Here is a 26,289-nt window from a genome sequence, read left to right as displayed (position 1 = left end):
CTTGACACAAGTGTGCTTTATCCATCCACATTAATTTGGATACTGTAGTGTAGTCTGTCCTAGTTTAATTTTAGCCTGGTCTCCCAGAAAGGTATATCTAGACTTCACAAAGATATAGTAGTATATCCCTACAGAATATCATTGATTAATTTCAGCACAAGGGATGTGCATTTTGTCTTCATTGACCATATTCCACCCTGGGTGGAAAGGAACCCCAACCTGAGCATGACATAAGAGCAAAGTGGCCACCGTGTGAATATATAGTCAATGAGCACCACCACTTAACCCTGGACATCTAAAAAGGTTTGTTTTTCATGAAGTACAGGTTTCATATCTTATTTTGGGGTTGCATGTTACCCCAGGATGATATGCATGTTTTAAGAGGTGAGTTTTCTCAAGGGAATATTTTGCAGCCCATCTACTTTCAAAAGCAACTCCGGTATTGAATGTTTACGTTCCCTCTACGGCACAGCCACTCTGTTCCTTTCACCACGAGCAGCAGTAACCACCCCATAGGAACTTAACCCAATGGTGTCAATCTTTGTTAATAGAGAATTATGGAAAATTGTATTTCAACTAAGTCTCATAATTATGTTTGCCAAATTCCACAACGCAGGATGAGAACACATTCTTCAGTCTACACAATCTTGACAGGGATCACGTTCCAAAAGTGCCCCACCAATAGCCCTTGACAGCTATTTGCCCCCAAATAGCTGTCAAGAAAATACAGATGAACTGAGTCTTATACATTAGCTTAATTTTTTATTTGCATTGCAAACTTTTCTTGGCTTCTTTGCACGCACCAACATATTTCGGTGAAGACATCTTTCTTTTTTCCACTGCACAACATTCATCAGTATTTAAAAACATGTTAAGATGATAAAGTCCTGTGAATAATGAGGAATTGCAAACATAAATTACAAATCATATACATTATATAAAAAACTGGTAAAATCAGACAAAAAAAACCACAAAGTCAACCTTGTTCCTTTTTGTAAAAAAAATATCCCTTTCTAGGTCTGAATTATGAAGATGCTGTATAAGCAAAAGATTCCCACTACATTATAGCCAAAAGTGCCACATAATGCAGAAAAACAAAAGCCTGCAGGGTTCTTTGGAGGGAGGAGGACCTGGCTGTTAGTAACACTGCAATGAGTAAGCAGGTCTGTAGGCCACAGCAGGGCTATGTTGCATATTTCTTCAGCAACTTGTCGACATCCCAAAGCAAAGAAAATAATAATAATAAGCCCCCGATCACCCCCCCCCCCCCCCCCCCAGCTTGCACAGGTGACACTTTTTCATGGTCCTTATAATAAAATCTGCCTCTTATATCAAATCACAAATGCTAGTTTCTTTTCGAGTTTACCGTAAACAAACATTAAGTGTTAAGTGCACGTCTCTTCCAATATCATCACACTAAAAGACCCCAACACCTCTTAAAAAAGGCAAGCCAGTGACAAACAGCAAATGTGGTAGGGCATACTTCTACAACGTATACAAGCCCTATGGGGTACATCTCAATACTGCAATGTTTGCTCTTTTCATCTGATCTTGGGACAATGGACAAGATGAGGGTCAGTTCACAGTTATTAAGGAGATGGAGCACACAAAAAGATAGGTTGCCAAGATACACCCTGTATATAGAGACTGTCCCAAACTGTTCCACCCTCCCCCGCCAGCCCAGAGGAGCCACACACGCATAATAATGAATGATTTCATATCAAGTTTGCGTATCAATACTATTGCATATTGCACAACTTTAATCTACTCTAGTGACGCAAAGTCATTTTCATACAAGATTAATTTAGAGTGACAATCACTTTGTGAAAAGGAGGTGAGAACAATTATTTCTGTCCATTGTTACAAGCCAAGCTAGCCTCCACATACCAGTGAGTAATGGTAAAGTTGGCCTTATATATACGTACAATTAAATAACATTGCTGGAGCATGATTGCTGTAAAAAATTAAGAAAATATTACAAATGAAAGTCTACAATCATAGAATAATATGCATACAATCCAGACTTTTGGTTTCTGTGTACACTTGAAAATATCAATATCCTTGTAATGTTAATTGCCTATAAGAACTGGATCAACATCTCAACGTTGATGTCTAATGAAGCAGATAAGAACAAAAAAACAAACAATTAAAAGGATCATTCAGAATTCAAGGAAGAGGTGAAATCAATGAAAAACAAAACCAATGCCACAAAAAGAACCACAAGTCAAAAGGACTAGACAGGAAGTGAAACGCAGTGCCCATAATACTCATTTAGGACCTAATCAAAAGAATTAGGCCTTGGTGGAGTTTTTGCATTTGCATAAATGTATCTGCCATGGAAATTTAAGCTTAAGTTTACAATAGTTTGGCAGTAGCACCAAACGCCAGCTTTTTAAGTAATAAAATGTATCTCGCCTCCCTGGAAATAACATCAGTCTGTCAGTGACCCAATTGGTCAAAGCTGTAAGATTCAATCAGATGGAAAGGTAGCTTCAAATAATTTCATATGGAGAATGCCAATAGTAGAAGTACGTAAAATATGACATGAGCAACTGCTGCTACAAAATGTTGAGTCACTTGTGTGACTTCTGTATATAATCACTCCTTCATGTGAACACACTCACGCATCTTCATGTGAGCACAGACACACGCACTCACTTCAAATCTTATGTCATGAGAGAAAATAAAATGTGATTTCCTACCAAAAATAAAATCTTAGTTAGGTATATGCTTTATAATTCCCATTACAAAAAAAAGTTTTGATTTCCTCAACCTCCTGACTTTACATCATGGTTGTGGAATAATTTCCCTAAAAACGACATTGTCATCTGTACTTTCCATTGACCTATGCATACATAGATCTGCTTATTACGTGCTAATAACACAACACCCTCCATGATACTGTTAAAACACTGCTTCAAATGGTAATAGTAAATCTGTTCATTCTTCACTTTTATTTATTTATTTATTTATTAAACGTTTTTATTATTTCATTTTTTTACAACCATAAAACGGGAAGAAAAACTAAATTTTAACAGTGCATGTATGCAAAACTGTGCATGTTGGTAGCGGCCTCTTCCTTAGAGCGAGGACCGCCCTATCCAGTGTTTTATTGCACAATCTCTGGCTTTACAAAATGTCACACCATCATCCCTCCCTGCTTGAATGACAGAGAGAACCATGAAAAACGTTCACCAGGTCAGCTAATCTAATAGACGTGTGTGTTTAGAAATAAAATAATAAAGATAATAATAAGTATGTTTTAATCCCCCAGATAGACTGCTGGCATCCGGCTGGTGAAAGGGGTGGTGGGGGGGGGGGGGGGATCAAAGCTCTAAGCTTCTTGTTATTCATTTCTCTCTCATGAACAGTTGGACATGACATTTGGAAGCTAAAACCTGGGGATTGTTGTTGCCAACTAATGATGGTTGCAGCTGCACGCATTACACTCTGTAGTCGGAGCGCCAGGGATGGAGAGGGCATTTAACCCTTTCACTACCACACTACAGAAGGTTAACCCTTTACCATCACACTACAGACGGTAACCTTCTGTAATGTGGTAGTGAAAGGGTTAACCCTTTGTCGTGTGGCAGTGAAAGGGTTAACCTTCTGTATTGTCGCAGTGAAAGGGTTAACCATTTGGTAGTGCGGTAGTGAAAGGGTTAAAGAGGGACGACATGTAGAGTCTTTAACAGTTCATTAACACTTCAGGGGGTTTGGTCATCTTTTTCATTATCTTCATCATCGCCGTCGTCATCATCGCTTTTATTTAGGTGCCGTTCCCACGTCGTCTGCACGTTGTCGTGTGACATTCGTATCAACCTCTGTAGAAGCTTCGCCAGACACACCGTAGTCACCTGTAGGTAAGACTACATTTTGACCTTCACCTAAATGTACTGGTTTCCACACCAGTAGGCTGGCGTTGCTGGAGAGGTCCGGGTGGGGAAAAAAGGAGGAGAGGTGTGGGGTTGGGGAAACTACTTGATGGGTGAAGATAATGCATTAAAAAAGTTACAAAAAAGTTAAAAAAAAAAAAAAAAAAAAAAAAAAAAAATCCACAAAATGCTTCCCCCCCCCCCTCCAGGTCTTGCTGGGAGGCACGGTTGAATAAACAACCCCAGCACACTAATGACACCACTGACACACACCTCCTCCTCCTCCGACGTCTCCCCGCCGCTCTCATACTATACTTTCATCTGCCGACTTCTTCATCAGTTTGGTGGATAGCAAGGAATGCTGGGTAGAGTGAGCCCCCTTGGCGTCGGGAATGAGCAGACGTACTCTCTGATTGGTTCTTCTCCATTCAGAGTAAAGCTGACAGTGGTAGCGGAACGACACCTGTAGAGGAAAGAGGTGATAAGGAGAGTGAGGGAGAAAGGTGTTAAGTGTTCAAAAGAAAAAAGGAAAGCGCCCAGCAAGCACATTTCAAACTGGCCGACAGAAAGCGGGCATGCTCAAAAAGTCCTCTTCTCAGGGCGGTCAGGTGGCGTAGCGGAGATTGCGTTCGTCACCAACGCCGGAGATGCTGGGTTCGCGTGTTCGAATCCAGCTCCCGGCGTTGTCACCAGCTTGGCTGGCCGTTCACACTAATACAATTGGCAGTATTAGAGGGTGGGAAATCTGGCGGGTGGGTCCTGGGCGTTGTGGACAGCGACCCCTACAGTTCGGTCGGGGCACCTGCTCAGCGAGGGTAGGATCTGGAGAGAGGTAGTGCGGCCTCCCACACGTCACACTCGCCCAGTGAGAATCTGCGCGGCCAGGCTGGCTGCCGGCAGGCTGCACATGCGTCGGAGGAAAGCATGCGACAGTCTCCGGCCTCTCGGACCAACAGTAGGGGAAAGTGCGCAACAACCAGGAAGGGTGGGATGGGAGAAAAATCGGAAAAAGAAGGAGGGGGAAAAAGATAAAAAAAATAAAAAATAAAAATCCTCTTCTCTCATCCAGGTCATGAGGGAAACTGGATCATTCAGAAACTCCAGGCTCTTAACAGCTTAAAAGAGGAATAGGCGGCCGTTGAGATTTTCAAATCCTTAAACCGAAATCGACAATGCCCTTACCAATCAGAATGCATCCAAAGCCACGCTAGGTAGGTAACTAGCAGCAGGCATAACAAGCACGAGTGTCACTAGAGGGTTTGATAAACAGCTCGCTCGTTCCAATCATTTTACTTTATTGTTTCGTTTGATTGGATGTCGTTGCCCCCTAATGGAACGACGGATTGTTTTCATTTCGTTTTTTTTTTAATACTATCGATTACTGTCGAGATATAATATGAAATCTAAAATGTTGCCAAAAATCAGTGGCCACCTATTGATCCTTTCAATTGACATTGTAATGGAAATGTTATCTATGTGCATCTGTGTTAAATCTCTGTACAGCTTTTGACTAGTTAATATGATCAACTAGTCTGACTACAGTCCAGACACTAGGCTACAGTCTGATCGTCTCTTTAACGACGAACCAAGGTTAGGAGCATTTGGCCTCTGGTGTGAAAGACATAACAATAACACTGCCTAGCCAAGGCTTGTTTATTCATTTCTCCCACTAGGGCAGATTTTGTTTACCTTTCTGTCATATCTGGATGTCTAATGTACGTCATTTCAATTATGTATTAATGTACGTTCTGACCAGAGCTCTGTCACTTTCTGGTCAGACGCTCGTGTGTCTCTCTATAAACTGATCGCTGTGGAAGCACAGATATTAAACTATGTTCTATGTTTTTATATACAAATGACTATCTCAATTTCTACAGTTCACCGTCATGGCTCATTTGAAATATTCCACAACATATATTTATTTTCCCTTTTTCCCCGTTTCTTCCGAGAGCCACGTTTACAGTGTGTTATATTGCCACAGTCCCTTCTATGTGTGCGGTGGGTTTTGTTTACCAGGGTCCAGAGGACATAGATAGTGAAGAGGGCGATCGTGAGGGCGATGAGCCCCACGGCCTCCAGCCGACTCTTCAGCTGCAGGTGGTCCTGGGCCCCCCTCAAACAGAGCCAGCCGGAGATGGCCGCCAGGGGCGTGATGAACAGAAAACACACCATGTCACAGAACAGCGTTCTCTTCTCGTTACGGGGGCCGGGGTCCCGTAGCCACTGTGGAGGAGGAAGGATGGTGGCAGGAAAGCAAGAGAGAGAGAGAGAGAGAGAGAGAGAGAGAGGTACAGGAGAGAAAGAGGTACGGGGAGAGAGGGAGGTACAGGAGAGGGAGAGGTACAGGAGAGAGAGAGAGAGGTACAGGAGAGAGGGAGGTACAGGAGAGAGAGGTAAAGGAGAGGGAGAGGTTCAGGAGAGAGAGAGGTACAGGAGAGAGAGGTACAGGAGAGAGGGAGGTACAGGAGAGAGAGAGGTACAGGAGAGAGGGAGTGTCAGACAAAGTCAATCAGAGCAATAACATGAACACACTCATTCTATTCCCTCCTCTGAGAAGCAAGCAAGCAAGCAGGAAGAGAACATCGGAGAAAGTCCCCCAGACGCAAAAAAAAAAATTAAATGACACACACACAAAATATGTAGACAAGATGTGAGCAAAGAGAGCAGTGCAGACAAGGCAGGGGGCATTGACCTTTGTTACCTCTGTGAGGGGCCTCGGCCGGCGCTCGATGGAGAACTCTGTGTGGCACAACTCACAGTAGCTGGTGTTGGAGGAGGAGAGCCACTTCTCCAGGCAGCTCTTGTGGACCGCGCCCAGGGTGCCCGTGCAGTTGCAGGGCGACAGGAGACCCTCACTGCTGCCCCCCTCGTGGCATATGCGGCAGATGGGACCGTCGCTGGGAGAGAGAGAGACGCAGGAGTGTCGTGAAGAGAAAAACATTCCGACCTACATCTCGCCTCAGACCTATCTTTGGCCTTAACACTTTCCGTGCCAGCCGTGCCAGTCCTAGATACCCCCATTGAGTGCCAACGCTCTATTCAATGACAGAGCGCTCACATTTGTGAACGCATAAACTATATCAGGGGAACTATTTTACTATTTCTTTCACTATTTGGGCACTTTTACACAATTCCTGTGAGTTTATGGAACACCTCTGTATTTTCTTATTTTTTTTAATTCATTGTTTTGTATTTCTAATCAAGTGCTCAAAAACAACATTTTTCTACCTCAAGATCTTAAGCTGTTTTGAGCCTGGGCTCCAACCACGGTGGGAACTGTGTGGAGTGTGTGTGAGTCTCAGCAGTCTCATGCAGCCGAGTCTCTCTGACATCACAAATCAGCACATTTTCAGATGACTCAGTTCAGTGAGGGTGAATATTGTGAGAGGAGAATTGGAAGAATGCGCCAATATGAGAATTAGAGACATAGATCATATTAATATAAGTCCACATAGCTAGGAAACAATGTTAAACACTGAAAAAGGCCATTTATAAGATAGTTCCCCTTTAAATTATGGCTATGTGTCTAATACGGCCGTCGCTTATCAATGACTTGTTTGCAGTCAACATTGTCGAAACCATTTTGAAAAACGCTAGTTTTTTTAAACTTTCAGAAAAAAGAAAAGATTCTGCAGGAATCGTGCTTTACTGTAATACACAAAACACAGTAATTTTTTGGCCTATTTATGAATCGTTTTCAAATAAACACTAGATTATCGATAGTATATGTGTACTTATGCACGCTATAGAAGCGGGCTGAAAAATCGATTATCTTATTTCCTGATCAGCACGCACACACTCACAGCCACACACACACATAAGGGACACGTTGATATATAGGTGAAAACAGCTCTGATTATCCCAAGACTGGTAAAATAGATTCCTTACCTCAGATCAGATGTTCTCCAAAAAGATTATTCCAATTCCTGATCGCCATTCCAAATATCGATCGCGTTTATTGATCCAACGCTGGGTGGTCGAAAGACATATTCCACGCTGTTCTGAGGGTGGGCGATGACTGCAATAGGCTCGGATTACATGCCTGACAAGTAAAATGTGGAATCCGGACTCTTTTTCCCTCCATCCATTTCATTCAGTCCAATCCAATGGGGTGCAATACCATCCGGAGAGACGATAGGGGGCGGTATTTTCCCTGTTCGAGCTCAGACAGATCCCCACTGGTAACGTGAGGCTAGATTGATGAAAAATGAATGGAAATCAATAATTTAAAAAATTACGATTAAAAGCGAGATTTCTCATCGGTTGGCACTCAACGGTTGGCATGAACTAACGAGAATTCTCGTCGCTGGCACTCAAAGTGTTAAAGCCCACCAAAATGTGCTTTTTTTGGTTTGAAAGACATTTTCCAAAAAGAAAGCAAGGACAACATTTCCTGTTTACCAGTACTTATGTCCTTTATGGTGCGTTTGGAGTGAGAGATAAAGTGATGTTTTACAGGAGGAGTGAGAGATAAAGTGATGTTTTACAGGAGGAGTAAGTTATAGTTTTGCTAGATAAGTGTTTTAATGTTTGGACAGACAATATTCCAAAGCTAACCATGGTCGAACCGCGGTCGCTCTAACTTGCTGTAAAATGACTTCTACTTTGTATACGGTTTAGTTGTGATTAGGTGATGGTGTGAAGATCTGAACCACAGACGAGGCTCGGGATGATCTTTCATGTTTCCATAACAGCGGTAGATGGTGGAGCCAGACGCCCTTGTTTGGGCAGAAATATTTAAGGTCTATATGATGACATCACCAAATTGCATTATCCAAGATAGGTTGTAAGAAATCTTCCTGGCCTTTCATGTTTCCGTTTTTCAAGTTAATCATCTCTACGTTTTTTCTATTTCAATAATTCTAGATGTATTAGGTAGGTAAGCAAACATGACCATGTCCATAAAATCTTCTTTCAACCATTTCAGACAATGGGATTTGATGTCATTGCATTTCCCTTAGTTTGAGAGCTCATACTCAAAACTATAATACAAAAGTAATATAAAAGAGGGGGGAAAATCTATTTTAGTAAAACTATTTTCAGAAATGTGACTTAAACTCAATGAAGAGTTACTGAAGACATGTTGTAACACCAAGCAGGATCAGTTGGTGGCTTCTGTAGACCTGATGTGTGTTGGTTGGCCCTTACCTCTGTGTACCCAGATTTTTGAGGACGGTGGACAACAGCCGTCCATCTTTGGCTGTGACCTGGGTGACGTACTGAGCCTGGCAGCCAGCACTGCCCGATTCCTCCACACTCTTTGACAGGTCGCCTGCACAATCACACAGGGAACCAGGAAGATGGCAACATTCCCCTGTCGTCATGGTTACACCTTCCAGCAAGGGATGACTGGAGGAGTAGGGGGGGGGGGGGGAGCACTCTGCTCTTCCACAGGTTGGAGTCGTTAGGCCCAACTAGAGAGAGGGAGCGAGAGAGAGCGAGAGAGAGAGAAAGAGGATGGATTAATTTACTATTGGAGTCAGTACTATTGACCTCACTATCAGAAATACCATGTTGTATTAACTTGTATTGTGTTCAGGTCATATTTGGCTGACTTACAACCGTCCTCTATCAAATACTAATGCAGCGTCATCCTTCAAGTGTTGCTTGAGTGCCGTGGATATACAGTACATCATTTGATCAGTATGATTGTTATGAAATTGCAAACATCAAATATTTGCCACAACATGAATTCTGTTTAACGTAAACTTTTTTAAGTAATTTTTTTTCCACTGTCGTTGTGATGACGTTATTTTACAGGCAACTGTAGCTTGCATAACTGGAGCTCCAACCTGCTAAATAATTTTTGTCTATGCATGTGTCTGTGTAAATTTAGTTTTAGTTGAAAGGTACAGGGATCCGTCTGTTTTTCCTCTATTTCTGGATGGAACCATTTCAGCAGAAACTTCATTTTCTCTGTTATGATTCGTTTACACTTCACAGCATTATTGGAGGGTGAACGCAACTTCAATTTGAAGCTGTGCTTGTCCATCACACCAGGATGATCAGGATCTGTCACTTTGCGCGTCCGTCGCAAAGCTCCTTGTGTGAATGTCTATTGTCTAGTAAGGTTACATTACATACATGAATACCACTAGGCATCTGAACATACAGTATGAACTCTTCCACTGAAGAAGCAAATGGCTGCCGAAGGACGGTGTGGTTTGTGGGGATCCACACCTATCCTCCTTTTTTACAGTATTAGCTGAAGTTTTTCAGCAAACATTTTTAAACTCAAAGAAAGATGGGATTCCGAAGTGAGATTCAACCAACAGGTACAGAGAAAATGCTTGTGTTTGGACTTTGTTCCTTTGTTTGTGGCTTCTGCTTGTCCCACCAACTCAAGGCTTCTGCTTGGCACGAAATCAATCATTGTCCACTTTTTGACATCCTGCACCTTGGATTGACATACCATGATTTATTTATTTTGGGCATGGACATTTAATTACATACACCATTTTCTGGCAGAAAGAAGTTTACAGTGGAATTTCTAGTGGACACAGTACAGTGTTTCCCCTACCATTGCCTTGGCCAACGGGACCCCCCACCCCTCCAATTTTTCTTTAAAATAAAAAAAGAATTATAATAAAGAATTTATACAAAAAATATATATATATATTTTTTTAAAGCTTGCTTTAACACTTTGAGTGCCACTCACGAGATTTCTCTGATTTTTTTTTTTTTTTTTTTTTTTGCGATCTGAAAAATTATTGCATCACCCGAGCCTACCCGAGTATAGCCGAGGGGCGCCGGCGATCACTGTGGAAAAAAGCGCCCCCTGTCATCTCCCAGATGACATAAGTGATTTTGGAATGGACTCAATGAAAATGAATGGGGAAAAAAATCCGGTACTCCACATTTTCCAGTTCATTGATCCAGTCGGGGTTACCAGAGTTCATTCTGGAGCCTCAGAGCCCCGCGGATCATGGAGTTCTACTGTATCGCGTTGGATCCATACACGTATCGATTTTTTCGAATGGTGATCAGGAATTGGAATATACCAGTTGGATACCATCTGATGTCAGGTAAGGACTCTATGTTATCAGTGTTAGGATAATCAGAGTAAGTTTGATGAAGTTATAAGCTGTTTTGTGAAATGTCTTCTTTCGGTTTCACTGTAAAACTCCGTGAGGAAATCAACGGAGCGATTATCAGTGCGCGGCCGTAATGTGCTTGCGTGCACGTATAATATTGATCATCTAGAGTTTATTTGAAAACGATTCATAAAAAGGCCGACGAATATCAACGTTGTGGAATATTCCACTAAAAGACGATTTTCATAGAATGCTCCAGAATGAGCTGTTTTTTATATCAAAACGGGGGCTTTTCTAACTGCTCTGAAACGGAAACGACGCGATAAAAAAACAATCTGCCTTCACAGCACTGACTGGAAAATAGTATTTGATAATGCGATGGGCAGATTAGACACATAGCCATAATTTAAAACATAGATTAGGCGATATTAACGTTAACATTGGCGCCGATGGTGGCATTCAAGCGGTAAAACGGAAAACCAGGCGTGGCGTAGGGGTGGACGGTATGGTCTAAAATTTATATCACGGTATAATTTGAAGCATAGACGGTAACGGTATATATCACGGTATCATCGTTTTTGATAAAAAAAAATGTTTATTTTATATAATTTTTTTTTTTTTTTTATAAAATATATATATTATATAATTAGACTTGTACTTGTATTATCTGCGAGACATCGCCACCACGCAACAAGCTCCACTGTCTGTGTGTACTCTAGTAGCCTCCAGCTACGGCCAGGTTTCCCCGGAGCTGCACCTGGACCTATACTCAGTAGCCTCGAGCAGAGCTACGGCCAGGATTCTCCGGCGCTGCACCTGGACCCTATTATATTGGAATAACGTTAGCAAGCCCTCAGCTCGAATACGCATCGAATCAGTGTTATAAGACATTGATATCAGGAGCTATCCGGCTAAGCCGGATATATAACGTTAATACAACGCCTCAGTGAATTATTTAGTTCAATGGGACATTTCGTTTTGAACGGTGAACTAACTCGCGTTAACGTGAGCTAACGGCTAACAGGTAGCACACACACGTCTCTCTCTACTAGACTTTGTGGAGCGTTTGTTGATGTCAGGAGCTATCGGTAGCTGGCCGACTAGATACCGTTCGGTTAGACAATGCCTCATCATGTATTAAACTAAAAGTGAATAGTTGACTGGGTCATTTTGTAACGGTAGCTAAGCTAACGTTAGCTCAGGGAGACGCCGCCGACAGCTGAGCTCCCGTGTCCCGTCCCACTAGACTACTAGATCCGTGTTTACATGCGTGCGGTAGGGGCTGGCACGCCCACTGCGCGAAGCCTCCTAAATAACTTTTTCCAGTTCGCACATATCTATTATCTATGACTAATTCTATCTATTTTTAGGGGCAAATGCGAGTGAAATAGTCGCGCTGTGGTTACATGACGTCATTGGTATTTTAGAGCTGCACTACCGGTTTAGACGGTATAGTCAAAATCCATACCGTAGAGCAAATTCATACCGTTTATACCGTATACCGTTTATACCGTCCACCCCTAGCGTGGCGCTCAAAGTGTTAATCACAGTAACGTTAGCGAGCTAGCTACATTATACATAAATCGGTTTTCATATAAATCAATCTTCACTACGACTTTAAACCGGTGGCGCAGCACGGTTTAAAGTCTACGGAGATGCAGAAAAAAGCTACCAAATCCAGACAACTCCGAGACAATTCCGAGACAGACTACTAGCATTGCGCGTAACAAGTCTCAGTCTCTCTCTCTCTCCTTCAAGTAGCCAAACGTTACACTATAAAAACTAACTGGATAGTTGACTTAATGATATTCTAAAATCATTAAGTCTGCTTAATGGGCGCTCGTGCACACACACACACAAGCCATTCTCCCTTTCTGTGTGTGCGCGCGGCGTGCCCGTCCCAACTCTGGTCTTTGCAAAGACCAGATGAGGTCAGAGGAGTAGTATTTATTGAGGATGGCCAGATAATGTTGATATTTAAACTTATATTTATATAATAATTATACAGAGAGAAGCTTCAGCAAAAGGCCTCATCATGTATCACACTGGTGATGTCAGCCAGAGATGGGGATAAGCATGAACCTTTAAAGGACATCTCTTTGAAAGAAATTACATTTGACAGTTTTTTCTGATTTATTTTAAACAAATTATTATTTTGTATTATTTAACGATTTAATTATTATTTAGTTATTGCACTGCACAGGCAGTTGAACTGCATTGAACTGAACTGAAAAAAAAACCTCATAACTGAACTGAACATTGAACTGCACTGGCACTGTTAATGTACCGTTATTAAAGTTAGTTAAAAACATAATTTTGTATTGTTTTTTTTGGTTAAATACAAAAGGAAAATAAATCTAAGATCCGAGAAATCCGAAAACAGGACAATTAAAAACAGAGAAATGCAAAAACAGGAAAATTCATATCCGAAAACAGGAAAAGATAAAAAACGGATTTCATAGTTAAGGTGAGTTAATAAATTCACTCTGGGGGCGCCCGAGTGGCGAACCACGTAACGCGCTGCGTCGCGGCACGGCCGACCCGGGTTTGATTCCCGGACCCGGCATTCTTTGCCGAATGTCTTCCCCTGCTCTGTCTCCCATTATTCCTCTCTCTCTACCGGACTGCCCGGTAGTAAAAACCAATAAAATAATCTACCAAAAACCTAATAATTTTTTTTATTAATTCACTCTGAAAATCTGCTCCGCTTTGATAAACTGACTCTTCGGTCAGAGCATCCAGTGTGCACTCTGAGCCCTCAGAATTTCCGAACAACTTGAGTGCGCTCGCTTGGACACTGGTTGTAAATAGTTATGAGTGTTGTATGTGCCTCCCTGTATTGTAAATAGTAAAATATGCGTGTTGTCACTACTGTATGTATAATTGTAAATAAGTTAATTTATGCGTTGTAAATAAATAGTTAATATTTATTTACCTAATTTATGTGCAATAGTTTAATTTCCGCTCAGTGTAGAGAAATGCACCGATACCACCTTACTGTGCGCGTCTATGACGACACCGTTGACACCACGTATCCATGACACGCGCGTCCCGCGACAACACTAGTAGTTTCGGGGGGCCTACTACCACCCCCCCTGAAAGAAATCCTAGGAGAAACACTGCAGTAAACAAACCACCAAAAGCAAGTATCGTGCTTACAGTTTTCTGTTGCGTTTGATGTTGCTAAGTGGGGATATACAATTGAACCCGGGGGCCATTAGCAAACAATCAGCCATCAAGCCAAACCCATGCCACTGTGCAGCTTTGTCACCATCAGGCCAAACTCCAGCAGCAGCCCAGCTAATAGGCTGGGCCCAGGCCACAGCAGAAGCCCAGCTACCACCAGGCCTAGCTTATGCCACAGCAACAGCCCAGCTACCATCAGGCTTTGCCCAGGCCTCAGCAGTGGCCCGCTACCTCCAGGCCATAGCATAAATGAAATCTCTGCAGCAGCGGTGGCTTGTTTTCAGCCCGGGTCCGCAGCAATTCAACCTGCACTATGCACCAAGCCTAGGCCAGCTACTACCAGCAGGCTTAACCCAGGCCACAGCAGCAGATCTACCACCACCAGGCCTGTTGATACACTTGATGGGTGTTTAGCTGGGGTTGAAGATGTAGAAAAAAATCTGATTGGGGACTGGAACACGGATATGCGACGAAAAGAAGCACCCGTTTCCAAGTCCTTCAGTAGGTTGTGATCCGTCAGCCAGCTAATCACCCAACCCACAAGAGTGTGTGATTCAACACAACCTACCATTGATCTCATTCTGACGTCCGACAAGTCCAGGATCTCCAATAAAGAGTTTATAGCATGCGGCCTGCGGGTTAAGCGATCATTATATGATATTCTGTACTTGCAAAAAGCTAAAGCAAAAGCCCGGCTGTCACAAAACGGTCACATCTAGGGACCTCAAAACCTACTCTAGCGAGGCCTTTAACCTAGGGCTGGGCGATATGGCCTCTAAAGGATATCGCAATATTTTTTTGCTATATCACGATACACAATATATATCGCAATATTTTGACATTTCCTCTAAAGCACTTAAAAATGCTTGATTTAACCATTTGATGCATACAGTCACGCCAATAGGGAGGTGTAGTCTGACGTCACTGGTTGTTCCACCCGTATAGGGATTCATCATTGGGAAAATGGATTATCGGCTATTGTAACAATTCTGCCGCATGGAAATTGAAAAGCTTAAATCTTTGCACAAAATGAGTTCCCTTCTACCACTTAACATTATTGTTTAAGCATTTTTAAGATAAGATAAGATATTCCTTTATTGATCGTCTTGGGGAAATTCAGGCATCATAGCAGCATGGGGGAAGGGGGGGGGGGTACAGGTAGTAAAAACAACACAAGCAGTGTAAACAAATAGGTCAATAATATATAATTTACTATCTAACTAACTGAAAAATATATTCACAGTATTCACAGTGTCACATAAGGTGCAGTATGCATAAGGTAGTGTTATAATTTACTATCTACTGAAATATACATTATTCACAGTACCACAGTATCCACTGAAATATACATTATTCACAGTATCGCAGTATCCACATAAGGTGCAGTATGCCTAAGGTCGTGTTATTGTCCTCCTTGGGTTCCTATTAGTCCTAGGTCAATGTCTGGCAGCAGTCGCTGCCCCCTGCTGTGGAGCCTGGAGGCCGCTAGTCGCTGCCCACTGTTGTGGAGCCCGATGGCCGCTGGTATGAAGGACTGTCCGAGGCGGTTAGTTGTGTGTCGGGGGGGTATGACGGCACGGGCACACTGAACGCGCACGAATTTCACGCATGGGTTCCGCGCGGGATCGCGCGCCTGGCCAGGCACACCTGGACCGACGACTTGAGCACGCGGAAGCGCACCGAGGAAGGCACATTTACATTGGGACAGCTGTAAATGCCTAGTCTATATGCGAAGTCAGTCCCCGTTTGAAGATTTTTTTATGATTTCCAGTTCCAGTGTTCTATTGTCCATTTTGTATGTAACCCGTTATATAATTAATTAGTATGTTAGAATTCATTTTAGAATGATGATCAGTGTGACTGTACTCCTGAAAGAGCAGTGTGGAGCCCCAGCAAGAGCTCTATCTCTCCCTCTATCTCCCCCCCCCTCTTTCTCCCCCCCCCCCTCTCTCTCTCTGTCTCTGTCGGGACAGACAGGCAACCAGATATAGACAGATAGACAAACAAACAAACAAACAAACAAACAGACAGACAGACCGACAGACAGCCAGACAGACAGGCAACCAGATATGACAGATAGACAAACAGACAGACAGACAGGGCCACTAACGCAGGAGATGCTGGTATCGAGCCCAGATCTCTGCGTTGCTACCGGCTTGGCTGGTCGTTCATATTAACACAATTGGCAGTGTTAGGGGTAGAAAGCCGGTGGGTGGGGATTGGACGTTGTGGACAGCGACTCCTACAGGTCGGTTGGTGCGCCTGTACAGCAGAATCAGGAAGTATCGGGGGCAGCGTGAGCCTCCCACGCGTTACTCCTCGCCACTGAGAGATTGCGCTCTTCAGGTGAAAAGATGCGACAGCTGCCTCCTCGTGTACCGGAGGGGACACGTGATGCAACGCTTGGTCCTCACTGCAGCCGACCAGTGGGAGGCATAGTCTAGCAACGTTCGAGACAGGGGAGGGGAGAATTGAAGGGAGAATTGGCGAGGCGAAATTGGGATGGGAGAAAAATAAGGAGAAAAAGTGGATAAAAAAAAATGACTACACTTACCAGTGTATGGCAGGAAAATGCCTGGCGTTCTGTGTTGTCGCCTAATACACATCACGGCCAGCTGATACCATGCTAGCTAACGTTACCTAGCTAAAGTTAACGTACTAGACGTTAGCAATTGTCTACGGTCGTGTCCATAAGTTCCCTGGCAGAATAATTTGTTGGTGAGGACAAAAGTATACAAAGAGGAGAGAACTGCATGTAGAGTTTCGGGAATGCCGGCTAGCTACTAAAGTTACATAAAAAACAATAACGTGATAAACTATACACAATATGTACAACGAAACAATGATTTACATTAGTATTTTTTACAGTGATTTAATATGCAGCAAAATAACGTTATACGATTTAAATTATAAATACAAATATGGTAACCTGGTTGTGGCTTTTTAAAATAGTGGTTAGCTTTAGAGATAAATGGTTATGATCACCGGAGCACTAGTGTTGGGTGAAACAGATACTAGCCACAGATTCAGGGTCAGTTATTTTCCCATTGTACGAATTGTTAAGCTTATGGAATGTAAGGGAAATTTGATCCTAGGTCTGCGACTAAAACCATGAGTCTACGCTGTGGTGACGTGACGTCAGTCAGCAGCGCCAAAGTGAGTGTAGTTCCTCAGTGAACGAAAACATAAACGTTGTTATTTTGCTACCTTTACGATTAATTGCGAATATTTTCATGTTGAGCTATAGATTGTGGATGAATACGCACACCATGCAAATGTCCATGCTTTATTTATTTTAAACAAGACGATTTAGAAATGGGCAATGGGGAAATACATTGCGTGGGACAGAGGGTGGAACACGAAAAAACAAATTACGTGGGTCAGTCCCTGCAACATATGTTTGCATTAAACCATGAAGATGCTTTAAAAAAATAATTAAATTAAACGTTTCTAAAAATGTACTAAGAGTAGTCTACTGACACACTACTACTTTTTATTTTTTTATTAAAAATACAATTATCTACTGTAAGACAATTTATATAAAAACTCTTACTGTGTTTTCTATCCACTTTAGCTAAAACACACACACTTTATATACACACTAGTGTGAGACAATAATAATCACACACAAAGGGATAATGGCTTATAGCAGACTTAATGATTTTATAATATTTCAGATAATGAAATTAAATGTTTATAATCAACTATCCAGTTAGTATTTATATTGTAACGTGTGGCCACTTTAAATCATTGAACGTAGAGAGAGAGAGAAAGAGATAACCCCCCCCCCCCCCCCTTTCCTCACTAATGGAACTGGTGTCGCGGAGTCACGTTAGTTAGTTAGTTAGTTAGTTTAGCGTTAGCTGAGCGGCTAACAGCGGCTAACGTTAGCCAGCGGCTAACAGCAGCCAACATTAGCCAGTTGGTCGTGTCAATTCAATTCAATTGCATGTCATTGAAGGTCCGAGCTGGTCTGTGTCTAATGAAATGACAATTGCTCGTCATTGAAGGTCCGTGCAGGTCTGTGTCTATAATGAAATGAGAGGAAAGCGCTGCGCTAAAGCAAGTTGGTCCGTGTATGTTTTGATAGGTTTGTTTAGCAGCGGCGGCTAACTGATGTTACTTACAACTAGAGTTGTTCCGATACCGATACCAGTATCGGAAATGCCTCAGATACTGCCTAAAATGCTGGTATCGGTATCGGCGAGTACGCCGAAAGTCTAGCCTCTGATCCCATATGACGTAATTTATCAACAACACGTGCGGTCTGCTGAGAGCGAGCATTATAAAACAAACGTGTTTTTAATAGACTGTGAATTAAAGTGTCAATGCCATTTGTCATTTTAACAGCAGATACTTTCTTAATTGACATCGTCCCGGCAGAGCGGGGCTTGCTGGTGTTATTAGCATTAGCTGAAGCGCTAGCTGAAAAGCTAGTTTTATCTTTAACGTTACCTTGGCTAAAGTTGGGGCTATTCATAATCCAGCAATAATGGCTGCAGACTTGCAAGCAAAGTACAGCAAGTTGGCAAATGAGTATTCCAAGGTAAATCACTTTTTCACCAGTAAGTTACTGGCAGTAACGTTACATTGTCTTTCCATCTAACGTTAGCTCACGCTAATGTGGCTAACCTAAAGTGTCGTCGCTGATCGACCTCTCGCACGCAATTAATGACATGTTGCGACAGCCATACCGGTGACAATGTTTAGCTTTTAGTGCCAAAGGATAAGAGTCTGAGGCGGAGTCTCAAAAGAGAATGTTGAATATTTATTTTGCATCGAAAATCACAACATACATGTTACTACTAGCCAGAGCCTCTGCAGACTGGATAGCAAGTGCAACAGCGTCCGTGCGGAAACAATGTCCCAACAACCTTTCCGTGGGTGAACTCATTGAGCATAGTTAATGATACTAATACTAATCTATACAATCACCTGTTGTTGAATAAATACCATTACTTAGTTTCTAGTTGTTACTAAAAAACAGTATATATAAAACAGTATCTGTAGGTGTAAAAAAAAATTATAATAGTTTTATAATTTATATAATATACTTTTATAAAAAAAAAAATTTATGTATGCACTGGTATCGGTTCAGTATCGGTATCGGCCGATACCCAAAGCTTAGGTATCGGAATCGGATCGGGAAGGAAAAAATGGTATCGGAACATCTCTACTTACAACATATACTCGATGTTCACGATATAGTAATTGACTACATCTCATGTATACTCGATATATCGCCCAGCCCTACTTTAACCAAGAACTGGAGAGCCTAGACTGGTCAGATGAGCTCAGAGGTACACCACCAAGGCCTGCCTCCCTGCTCTCATCCCCCACCTCACCGCCCTCTTCAACCAGTCACTATCCCTAGGCCACGTCCCCTCCCCCTATAAACATGCCGCTGTCACCCCTGTCCTCAAAAAACCCACCCTCGACCCATCCAACCTCTCCAACTACCGCCCCATATCCAATCTCCCTTTCTTCTCCAAAACACTTGAACGCATTGCTGCCTCCCAACTCCACTCCCATCTCCAGTCCAACACCCTCTACGAACCCCTTCAATCTGGCTTCCGCCCTGCTCACAGCACTGAAACTGCACTGGTCAAAGTAATCAACGACCTCCTCATCTCCGCTGATGCTGGTGCCCTCAACATCCTGATCCTACTAGATCTCAGTGCAGCCTTTGACACAGTGGGTCACTCCATCCTCCTCCAAAGGCTGCACCAACTGGGTGTTGAGGGCACAGCACTTGACTGGTTTTCTTCCTATCTCACTGACAGACATCAATTTATCTCCCTCTCCAGCCACACCTCTTCCCCCTCCCCAGTCACACAGGGGGTCCCCCAAGGCTCAGTCCTAGGCCCCCTGCTCTTCATCTGCTACATTCTCCCCCTCGGTCACATCCAGGGGAGGAAACTAACTTTTTGGCTTACCAGCCAACTGGCGGGTATCTGATTTTTTTTACCAGCCAAATAGATTTTTTACCAGACAAAAAAAATCGCTAATTGTGATAATTACTTCTTTGTACGTCTTCGTCTAAATTGATTTTCAATCATAGTAAATTAATCACACTGTCTCTACTCTTCAAAATATTACATCATTAAATCACATATTAACATGAAAGAGGGAACTATTCTGGACTGGGTTGGGCTGAACTGGGCAGTGAAAGATGCTGGGTTGGGCTGGTCTAGGTTATACTGAATGATGAATTGAAAATGAATTGAAAATGGGGGACCCTGATGTAAACAAGACGAAAGTCTTTCTCTGGTCTGCATCCCCTTAACAATTGCATGTATTGAGCCGTACTGTACTGTACCCATTCTGCAATCTGTTAAATAAAGTTTTCATTCATCACAGCTCAACTACTAGGAATGTGTGTCTGACTCTTAAGTGCAGGAAATATTCATCAGAAAGGGGGGACATGATGGAGGGAATGGAAAGAGCAGGTTTGACAGGAGCAGGGTTGAAGGGATTGATTGATTGAAAAGTTTATTAACAGATTGCAGAATGGGTACAATACAGTACAGTTCAATACATACAATTGTTAAGGGGATGCAGACCAGAGAAAGACTTTCGTCTTGTTTACATCAGGGTCCCCCATTTTCAATTCATCATAACATATTGGAGTGTGGAGGAAGTGGACAAGGCATTAAGCAAACAGGACTGAAATGGGGGACCCTGATGTAAACAAGACTAAAGTCCTTCTCTGGTCTGCATCCCCTTAACAATTGTGTGTATTGAGCTGTACTGTATTGTACCCATTCTGCAATCTGTTAATAAAGTTTTCAATCAATCAATCAATACTGGGTTGGGCAGTGAAAGAACCAAGCATTTCACTGTAATGTAATAGCTAAATAAAACAACTTGAACTTGACTTGTTACATTTGCACTCTGGTTGTATGCCAAATGTATTCTGGTTGTACTGTACTTGTGCTGTAAGATGACAATACATTGGAACCGAATCGACAACGCTAGGGGTTCAGCAGGTGTGTTCTGAATGCCAAATATGACAACATCACCGTTGTGAAGGGCATATGGGCGAGTGGTGATATGCTGGGAAACCCGGTAATAATAAAATGTCACTCGGCTGCATTTAAGCAAAGCCGCTCAGTATAGTCGTCCACTATGTTGAATGCGCGTTATGGTAGCTTGTTACATGCTAGGTAGCTAGCCGGCTAATGCTGGTTGACGTGTCATTCTCATCCGACTCGAAGGAGACGCGTCGCGTGCTGTTGTTCGCCCCCATGTCAGACCGCACCGATATCCGAAAGCGACGACTCTACATGCAATTATTTTCATCCACTCATGTGTTTTTGTAAGTTTGTCTACGTTGTCAAGCCGGTGACAGGAGTCTGTAGGGCCGCACGCAGTGGTCTGTCCACTTCCCCTAGATGGGCGGCATCTTCTAGAAAACGAGTGTTCATTGGAGGAGCTTAGAGCGCATCTGTACAACGATGATGTTCATTGGTTATGGTCTGATTATTATGTGGCGCAAATGGGAGGAATCAAGGGGGGAGTCAGAGTTCGGTTTGTGCCAGTGAGCGAATCAGCAGATTGCAGAATGATTTTTTTGTTTTGTTTTGTAATTACTAGTACTCGCCAGACTGGCGAGTGCTCTTCATGAATTACTCGCCAAACGTAAAAAATACTCGCAATTGGCGAGTAAAGTGGCCTAATTTCCTCCCCTGGTCACATCATTCGCAAATACAACCTCAACTTCCACTGCTATGCTGACAACACAACACCCAAATTTACATCACCACACAATCCCCCCACAGCCCTCCCCTCAGTCACATTGAATCCTGCATCACGGAACTACAAACCTGGATGACCCATAACCTCCTCAAATTAAATAGCGACAAGACAGAACTTTTCATCATCGGCACCAACACCACCCTCACCAGATGCGGACCCATCACACTCACCATCAATGACTCCACCATCACCCCCTCCCCCCTAGTCCGCAACCTCCGTGTCATCATCGACCCCACCCTCTCATTTGACCCCCATGTCCGCTCCATTGTCAAAACTTCATATTTTCACCTCTGCAACATTGCCAAAATCCGTCACTGCCTCTCCCCCCCTGCTGCTGAATCCCTCATACACTCCTTCATCTCCTCCCGCCTGGACTACTGTAACTCCCTCCTCACTGGCATCACCTCCCGCTCCCTCCATAAACTGCAGATTAGGGATGCCCCGATCGATCGGCCACCGATCGTTATCGGCCGATACTCAGTATAAATATGCAATCTGTGAATTCCGATAATGAGTCATATTCGCCGATCGCGGAAACCGATCAAGCGAAGCTCTCACTCGCTGTCTGTCTCAGACACACACGACCTGCAAACTGCCGCTGCTCCTCCTCCATAGCCCCGCCCGCCCCTGTGTAGAGTTTGTAAACAAAGAGGACTGAGAGGCGGCTCCTCTGCTCGAGTCTGTAGTGCATTCGACCTGCGCTAACATTAGCTACCTAGCTATCGTTACTGTTTAAACAAAATTACCCAGTCAACTATTCACGTTTAGTAGGCATTGTCTAACGGTATTTAGCCGGCTAGCTACCGATAGCTCCTGATAGAAAGTCTAGTAGTAGTCCATGTTCATACCTCCGTTAGCTTGCGTTAGCTTGCGTTAGCTGACGTTAGTTTACTGTTCAAAACGAAATGTCCCATTGAACTAAAGTTCTGTCTTAACGTCATCTAGCCGGCTAGCAGTAGCTACAGATAGCTCTTGATATCAATGTCTTATAACATTGATTTAATGCGTATTCGAGCTGAGGGCTTGCTGAATGTGAAATGACCAAAGCACAATAACGTTACCAATAGGGTCCCGCTGCAGCGCCGGAGAATCCTTTTTGGAGCTGGAGGCTACTAGAGTACACACAGACAGTGGAGCTGTTTGCAGATAGCGAGCATTTTGACTTGTTGCGTGGTGGCGATGTCTCGCAGATAATACAAGTACAAGTCTAATTATATAATATATATATTTTATAAAAAAAAAAAAAAAAAAAAGTATATAAAATAATTTTTAATTTCTTTTTAATCAAAAACAATCGGTATCGGATCGGTATCGGCCGATATGGCTCACGACGATCGGTATCGGTGGCAAAAAACGTGATCGGGGCATCCCTACTGCAGATGGTCCAAAACTCAGCCACCCGCCTCCTCACTAACACCCGGTCCCGCGATCACATCACTCCTGTCCTCCACTCCCTCCACTGGCTCCCGATCAAGGAACGCATTAACTTCAAAATACTACCCGACCTTCAAAGCCCTCCATAGCCTGGCCCCCCCCTACCTGACTGACCTCCTTCTCCCCTACCGCCCCACCCGTTCCCTCCGGTCCTATTCCACTCTTTCCCTCACTGTCCCGTCATCCAAACTCAAAAGTTTTGGTGACCGGGCATTCTCACAAGCTGCATCCCGACTCTGGAACTCCCTCCCTCAGACCATCAGAGACTCTCCCTCACTCTCCACCTTCAAATCCAGACTCAAAACCTACCCGTTCTCCCAAGCATTCAACCTTCCTTACCCATAACCACCCTCCTCCAACTCGCCACCATTTCCCCCTGCCCCACGTTCTCTCCTCTCTCCCCCCCCCCCCACCCCCCTTGGTTTTCCCTTACTCTCCTCCCGACTGTCTCCCCTACTCACTCCCGTATTTGTTATCCGTTACTCATGGTTTTATGTTCCTGTGTATTTCTTATTGTCCTCCGTTTCCCTGTGGTTCTATGTTTCTTTGTTTTCTTTGTTTCTTTTTTGCCTATTGTCAGTGACTTTGGGTCTTTGAAAAGCGCTATACAAAATAAATGAAATTATTATTATTATTATTACTAGTTGAAGAAATGGCTTGGATTCCATGGCTTGGATTCAAAACCAAATACTCAACAATACTAAACAACATGGCCCCCTAAGAACCACCAGGGTTAAAGATCACGCTGAGCCATGGATGCACTCAGACATACTGACCGCTATGAGAACCAGAGATAAAAAATGGTCTGATCTTCATAAAAGTCAGTCAAAGCTTGCCAAAAGCTCAAACGGTTGAACTCAAACAACAAAGAAACTATGTAATTAAACACCATGATCAAATCTGCACAAAATAAATTCATCAATGACAAAACTGAGGAAAACAAAAACAAACCCTGTGAACTTTGAAAATTATTACTCAATAACCAACTAGGCTGCAGTTTAAAAAAAAAAAAAAAAAAAACAGATTTATAAACAAAGACAGAAAACACTCATCACATCTGTTAAATATCATCCCATTGTCATCTCTGACCACACGCCTCTTACGTTAGATATCCAACTCACCTCACTACGACGTTACTCATCTCCATGGAGACTTTTAACTCTGCTCCTGTCAGACGATAATTTTAACAAATTCATCTCAGATGCAATAGATAACTACATCACGCTTTAAGGCGTACTACATGGTCCATTCTAGAGGGTAGGGTACTACAGGATACTACTACACTGTAGTAAGAGGGTGATAATAAATGACATTTATAGGGCAACCAAAAACTGAGAAGCACCAAATTGGTACTCTGGACTGGAGTTTACTTTAAACACAATACAAGGGTAGTAGTACTGCTCAGAAAGGTTACAAATGTGTCAAAGGAGCTGATGTTGGATGATATGAAATTACAACTAGAGGCCAGCTCAAGTTTAACACATGTATTATATTACTTGCTTTGCATGCCATTTATTAAATAAACGTTTAACAACAACAAGAGTAAAGCCTGCTGCAGTGCATACCTCTCTGCTAAAGAAGTCAGAGTGGTTGTAGCAGTCTCATGAGCAACAGAGCCTGATAAAACAAAGCTGTCTCCCCTCAGATAAGACTTCGTCAAGATAACACAGCATGCCATTCATTTAAAGGGCTCATCGCCGTTGTCTGTGCGTCTACACATTTAAAGGCTACTCCTACACAGTCACTGGCAGCCCTTTACTCAGACAGAGATACAGCAAAACACAGCAGCTCAAAGTTGTCAAGTGAAAAACAATAACATTGCTCTGTTGACCCATTAACTGCTTGATCTGTGTGTTTTAACGCTTTGAACGGCACAGCAGGTTAGACGTTAGATGTCTGCATGACTGCATTATTTTGTACATAGTTAGGCTAATGTTACATAGATAAATATCTAGCCTTATCACAATTATTTAGCTAAATCAAGTAAAACCTAGTTTTGGAGGTGCTGGAAAATATTAATAGAACATTGTTGATTGGAACGATCAGCTAGCAATTGCCATCAACATCACATTATCGTTGTTCTTATTCTGGTTGTGCTACTTTCTTGCACTGTCTTACGTGATGAATACTAACTTAATACTACGTAACATTAACGTTACAGTGATAATAACTAGGAGATCAAACCAGTATATTATGTAGCAGACACCAGCTGAAGGACAGGTGTCATCATGGTCAATTCCATTACCGTTAAAGCCAACTGCTGTGGCTCTGGCTCCGTCAGACTGAGACTATTCTCTGGAACGGATAAAGGTGTATGCAATGCATGGAATTATACAAGTTTAACACATCATTGGTTAAACAAAAGCGAACGTTGCTTTTTGAAGTTGCAATGTGTGCTAAATATGTAACCTATAATATAAATGATCGCAGGACACAAATACGCATAAATACCATAATTGTGGGGTAATCCCAAATCCAGCAAATAGACGCAATCCATGCTAACACATCGGTTCTCACAGCTGTTATCGCGCTGGGCAACATGCTAACGTTAACCGACAAACACGATGTACTCACTGTCACTGTGTGTTTGCTTCTCGTTTCATTTTGTTATATGTTGGATTTGACTGAATCCATGTCGGTTGACTAAACAAAAAGGTAAACGTTAATATGCTAGCTTTGCTTTAGCTAACGTTGCACTGCACAGAGAGACCACCCCTACTCTTATCATCACAGGTTAGTTGCCTCCCACTCCCAGACGCTTTCCTTTCACTTGGAGAGGGGCAGCTCGTCACCAGTCACGCACAACTACAAGTTGACATACTAGTCATAAATATATATATTTTTTAAATAATAATACTAGACACATTTCCTCCCAAGTTAAACGGAAGAAAATAAAAATAGCCTGACGCCGAGTAGTTAAACATTGCATACAGAATAATAAAGGCCATCTATCTAAAACAATCAGAATGGGGAAAGGATGTTCTCAGGCCAAGAGCATTTAC

The 26,289-nt window shown here is 42.8% G+C and overlaps 1 protein-coding gene across 2 annotated transcripts; it reads right to left on the bottom strand.

The window, feature by feature from the left end:
* Positions 1-4,099: 4,099 nt before the first annotated feature.
* On the bottom strand, positions 4,100-26,006 carry marchf2 (membrane-associated ring finger (C3HC4) 2). Of its 2 annotated transcripts, none has more exons than XM_084307381.1 (5): positions 25,862-26,006; positions 9,024-9,289; positions 6,568-6,772; positions 5,889-6,098; positions 4,100-4,338 (listed from the first exon to the last, which is right to left on the bottom strand). In XM_084307381.1, exons 2-5 carry the CDS (start codon positions 9,197-9,199, stop codon positions 4,180-4,182), a joined length of 750 nt encoding a protein of 249 aa, XP_084163507.1. In that variant the 5' UTR covers positions 9,200-9,289; positions 25,862-26,006; the 3' UTR covers positions 4,100-4,179. The 2 variants fall into 2 exon arrangements, with proteins under 2 accessions (XP_084163507.1, XP_084163508.1); XM_084307382.1 differs by having other exon boundaries at positions 6,577-6,772.
* Positions 26,007-26,289: the final 283 nt, after the last annotated feature.

This window comes from Notolepis coatsorum (genome assembly GCF_963971535.1).
Source record: "Notolepis coatsorum genome assembly, chromosome: 2".
NCBI lineage: Eukaryota > Metazoa > Chordata > Actinopteri > Aulopiformes > Paralepididae > Notolepis > Notolepis coatsorum.
This window is presented reverse-complemented; position numbering and strand designations above follow the sequence as displayed.

What these genes read in the sequence shown, in the direction of transcription:
- marchf2 (XM_084307381.1), bottom strand. Translation starts at nt 9,199, where the DNA reads ATGACGACAGGGGAATGTTGCCATCTTCCTGGTTCCCTGTGTGATTGT. An exon ending in AAAAATCTGGGTACACAGAG is followed by an intron (nt 6,773 to 9,023) that starts GTAAGGGCCAAC and finishes TCTCTCTCCCAG; the next exon opens with CGACGGTCCCATCTGCCGCA. An exon ending in CCCTCACAGAGGTAACAAAG is followed by an intron (nt 6,099 to 6,567) that starts GTCAATGCCCCC and finishes CCTCCTCCACAG; the next exon opens with TGGCTACGGGACCCCGGCCC.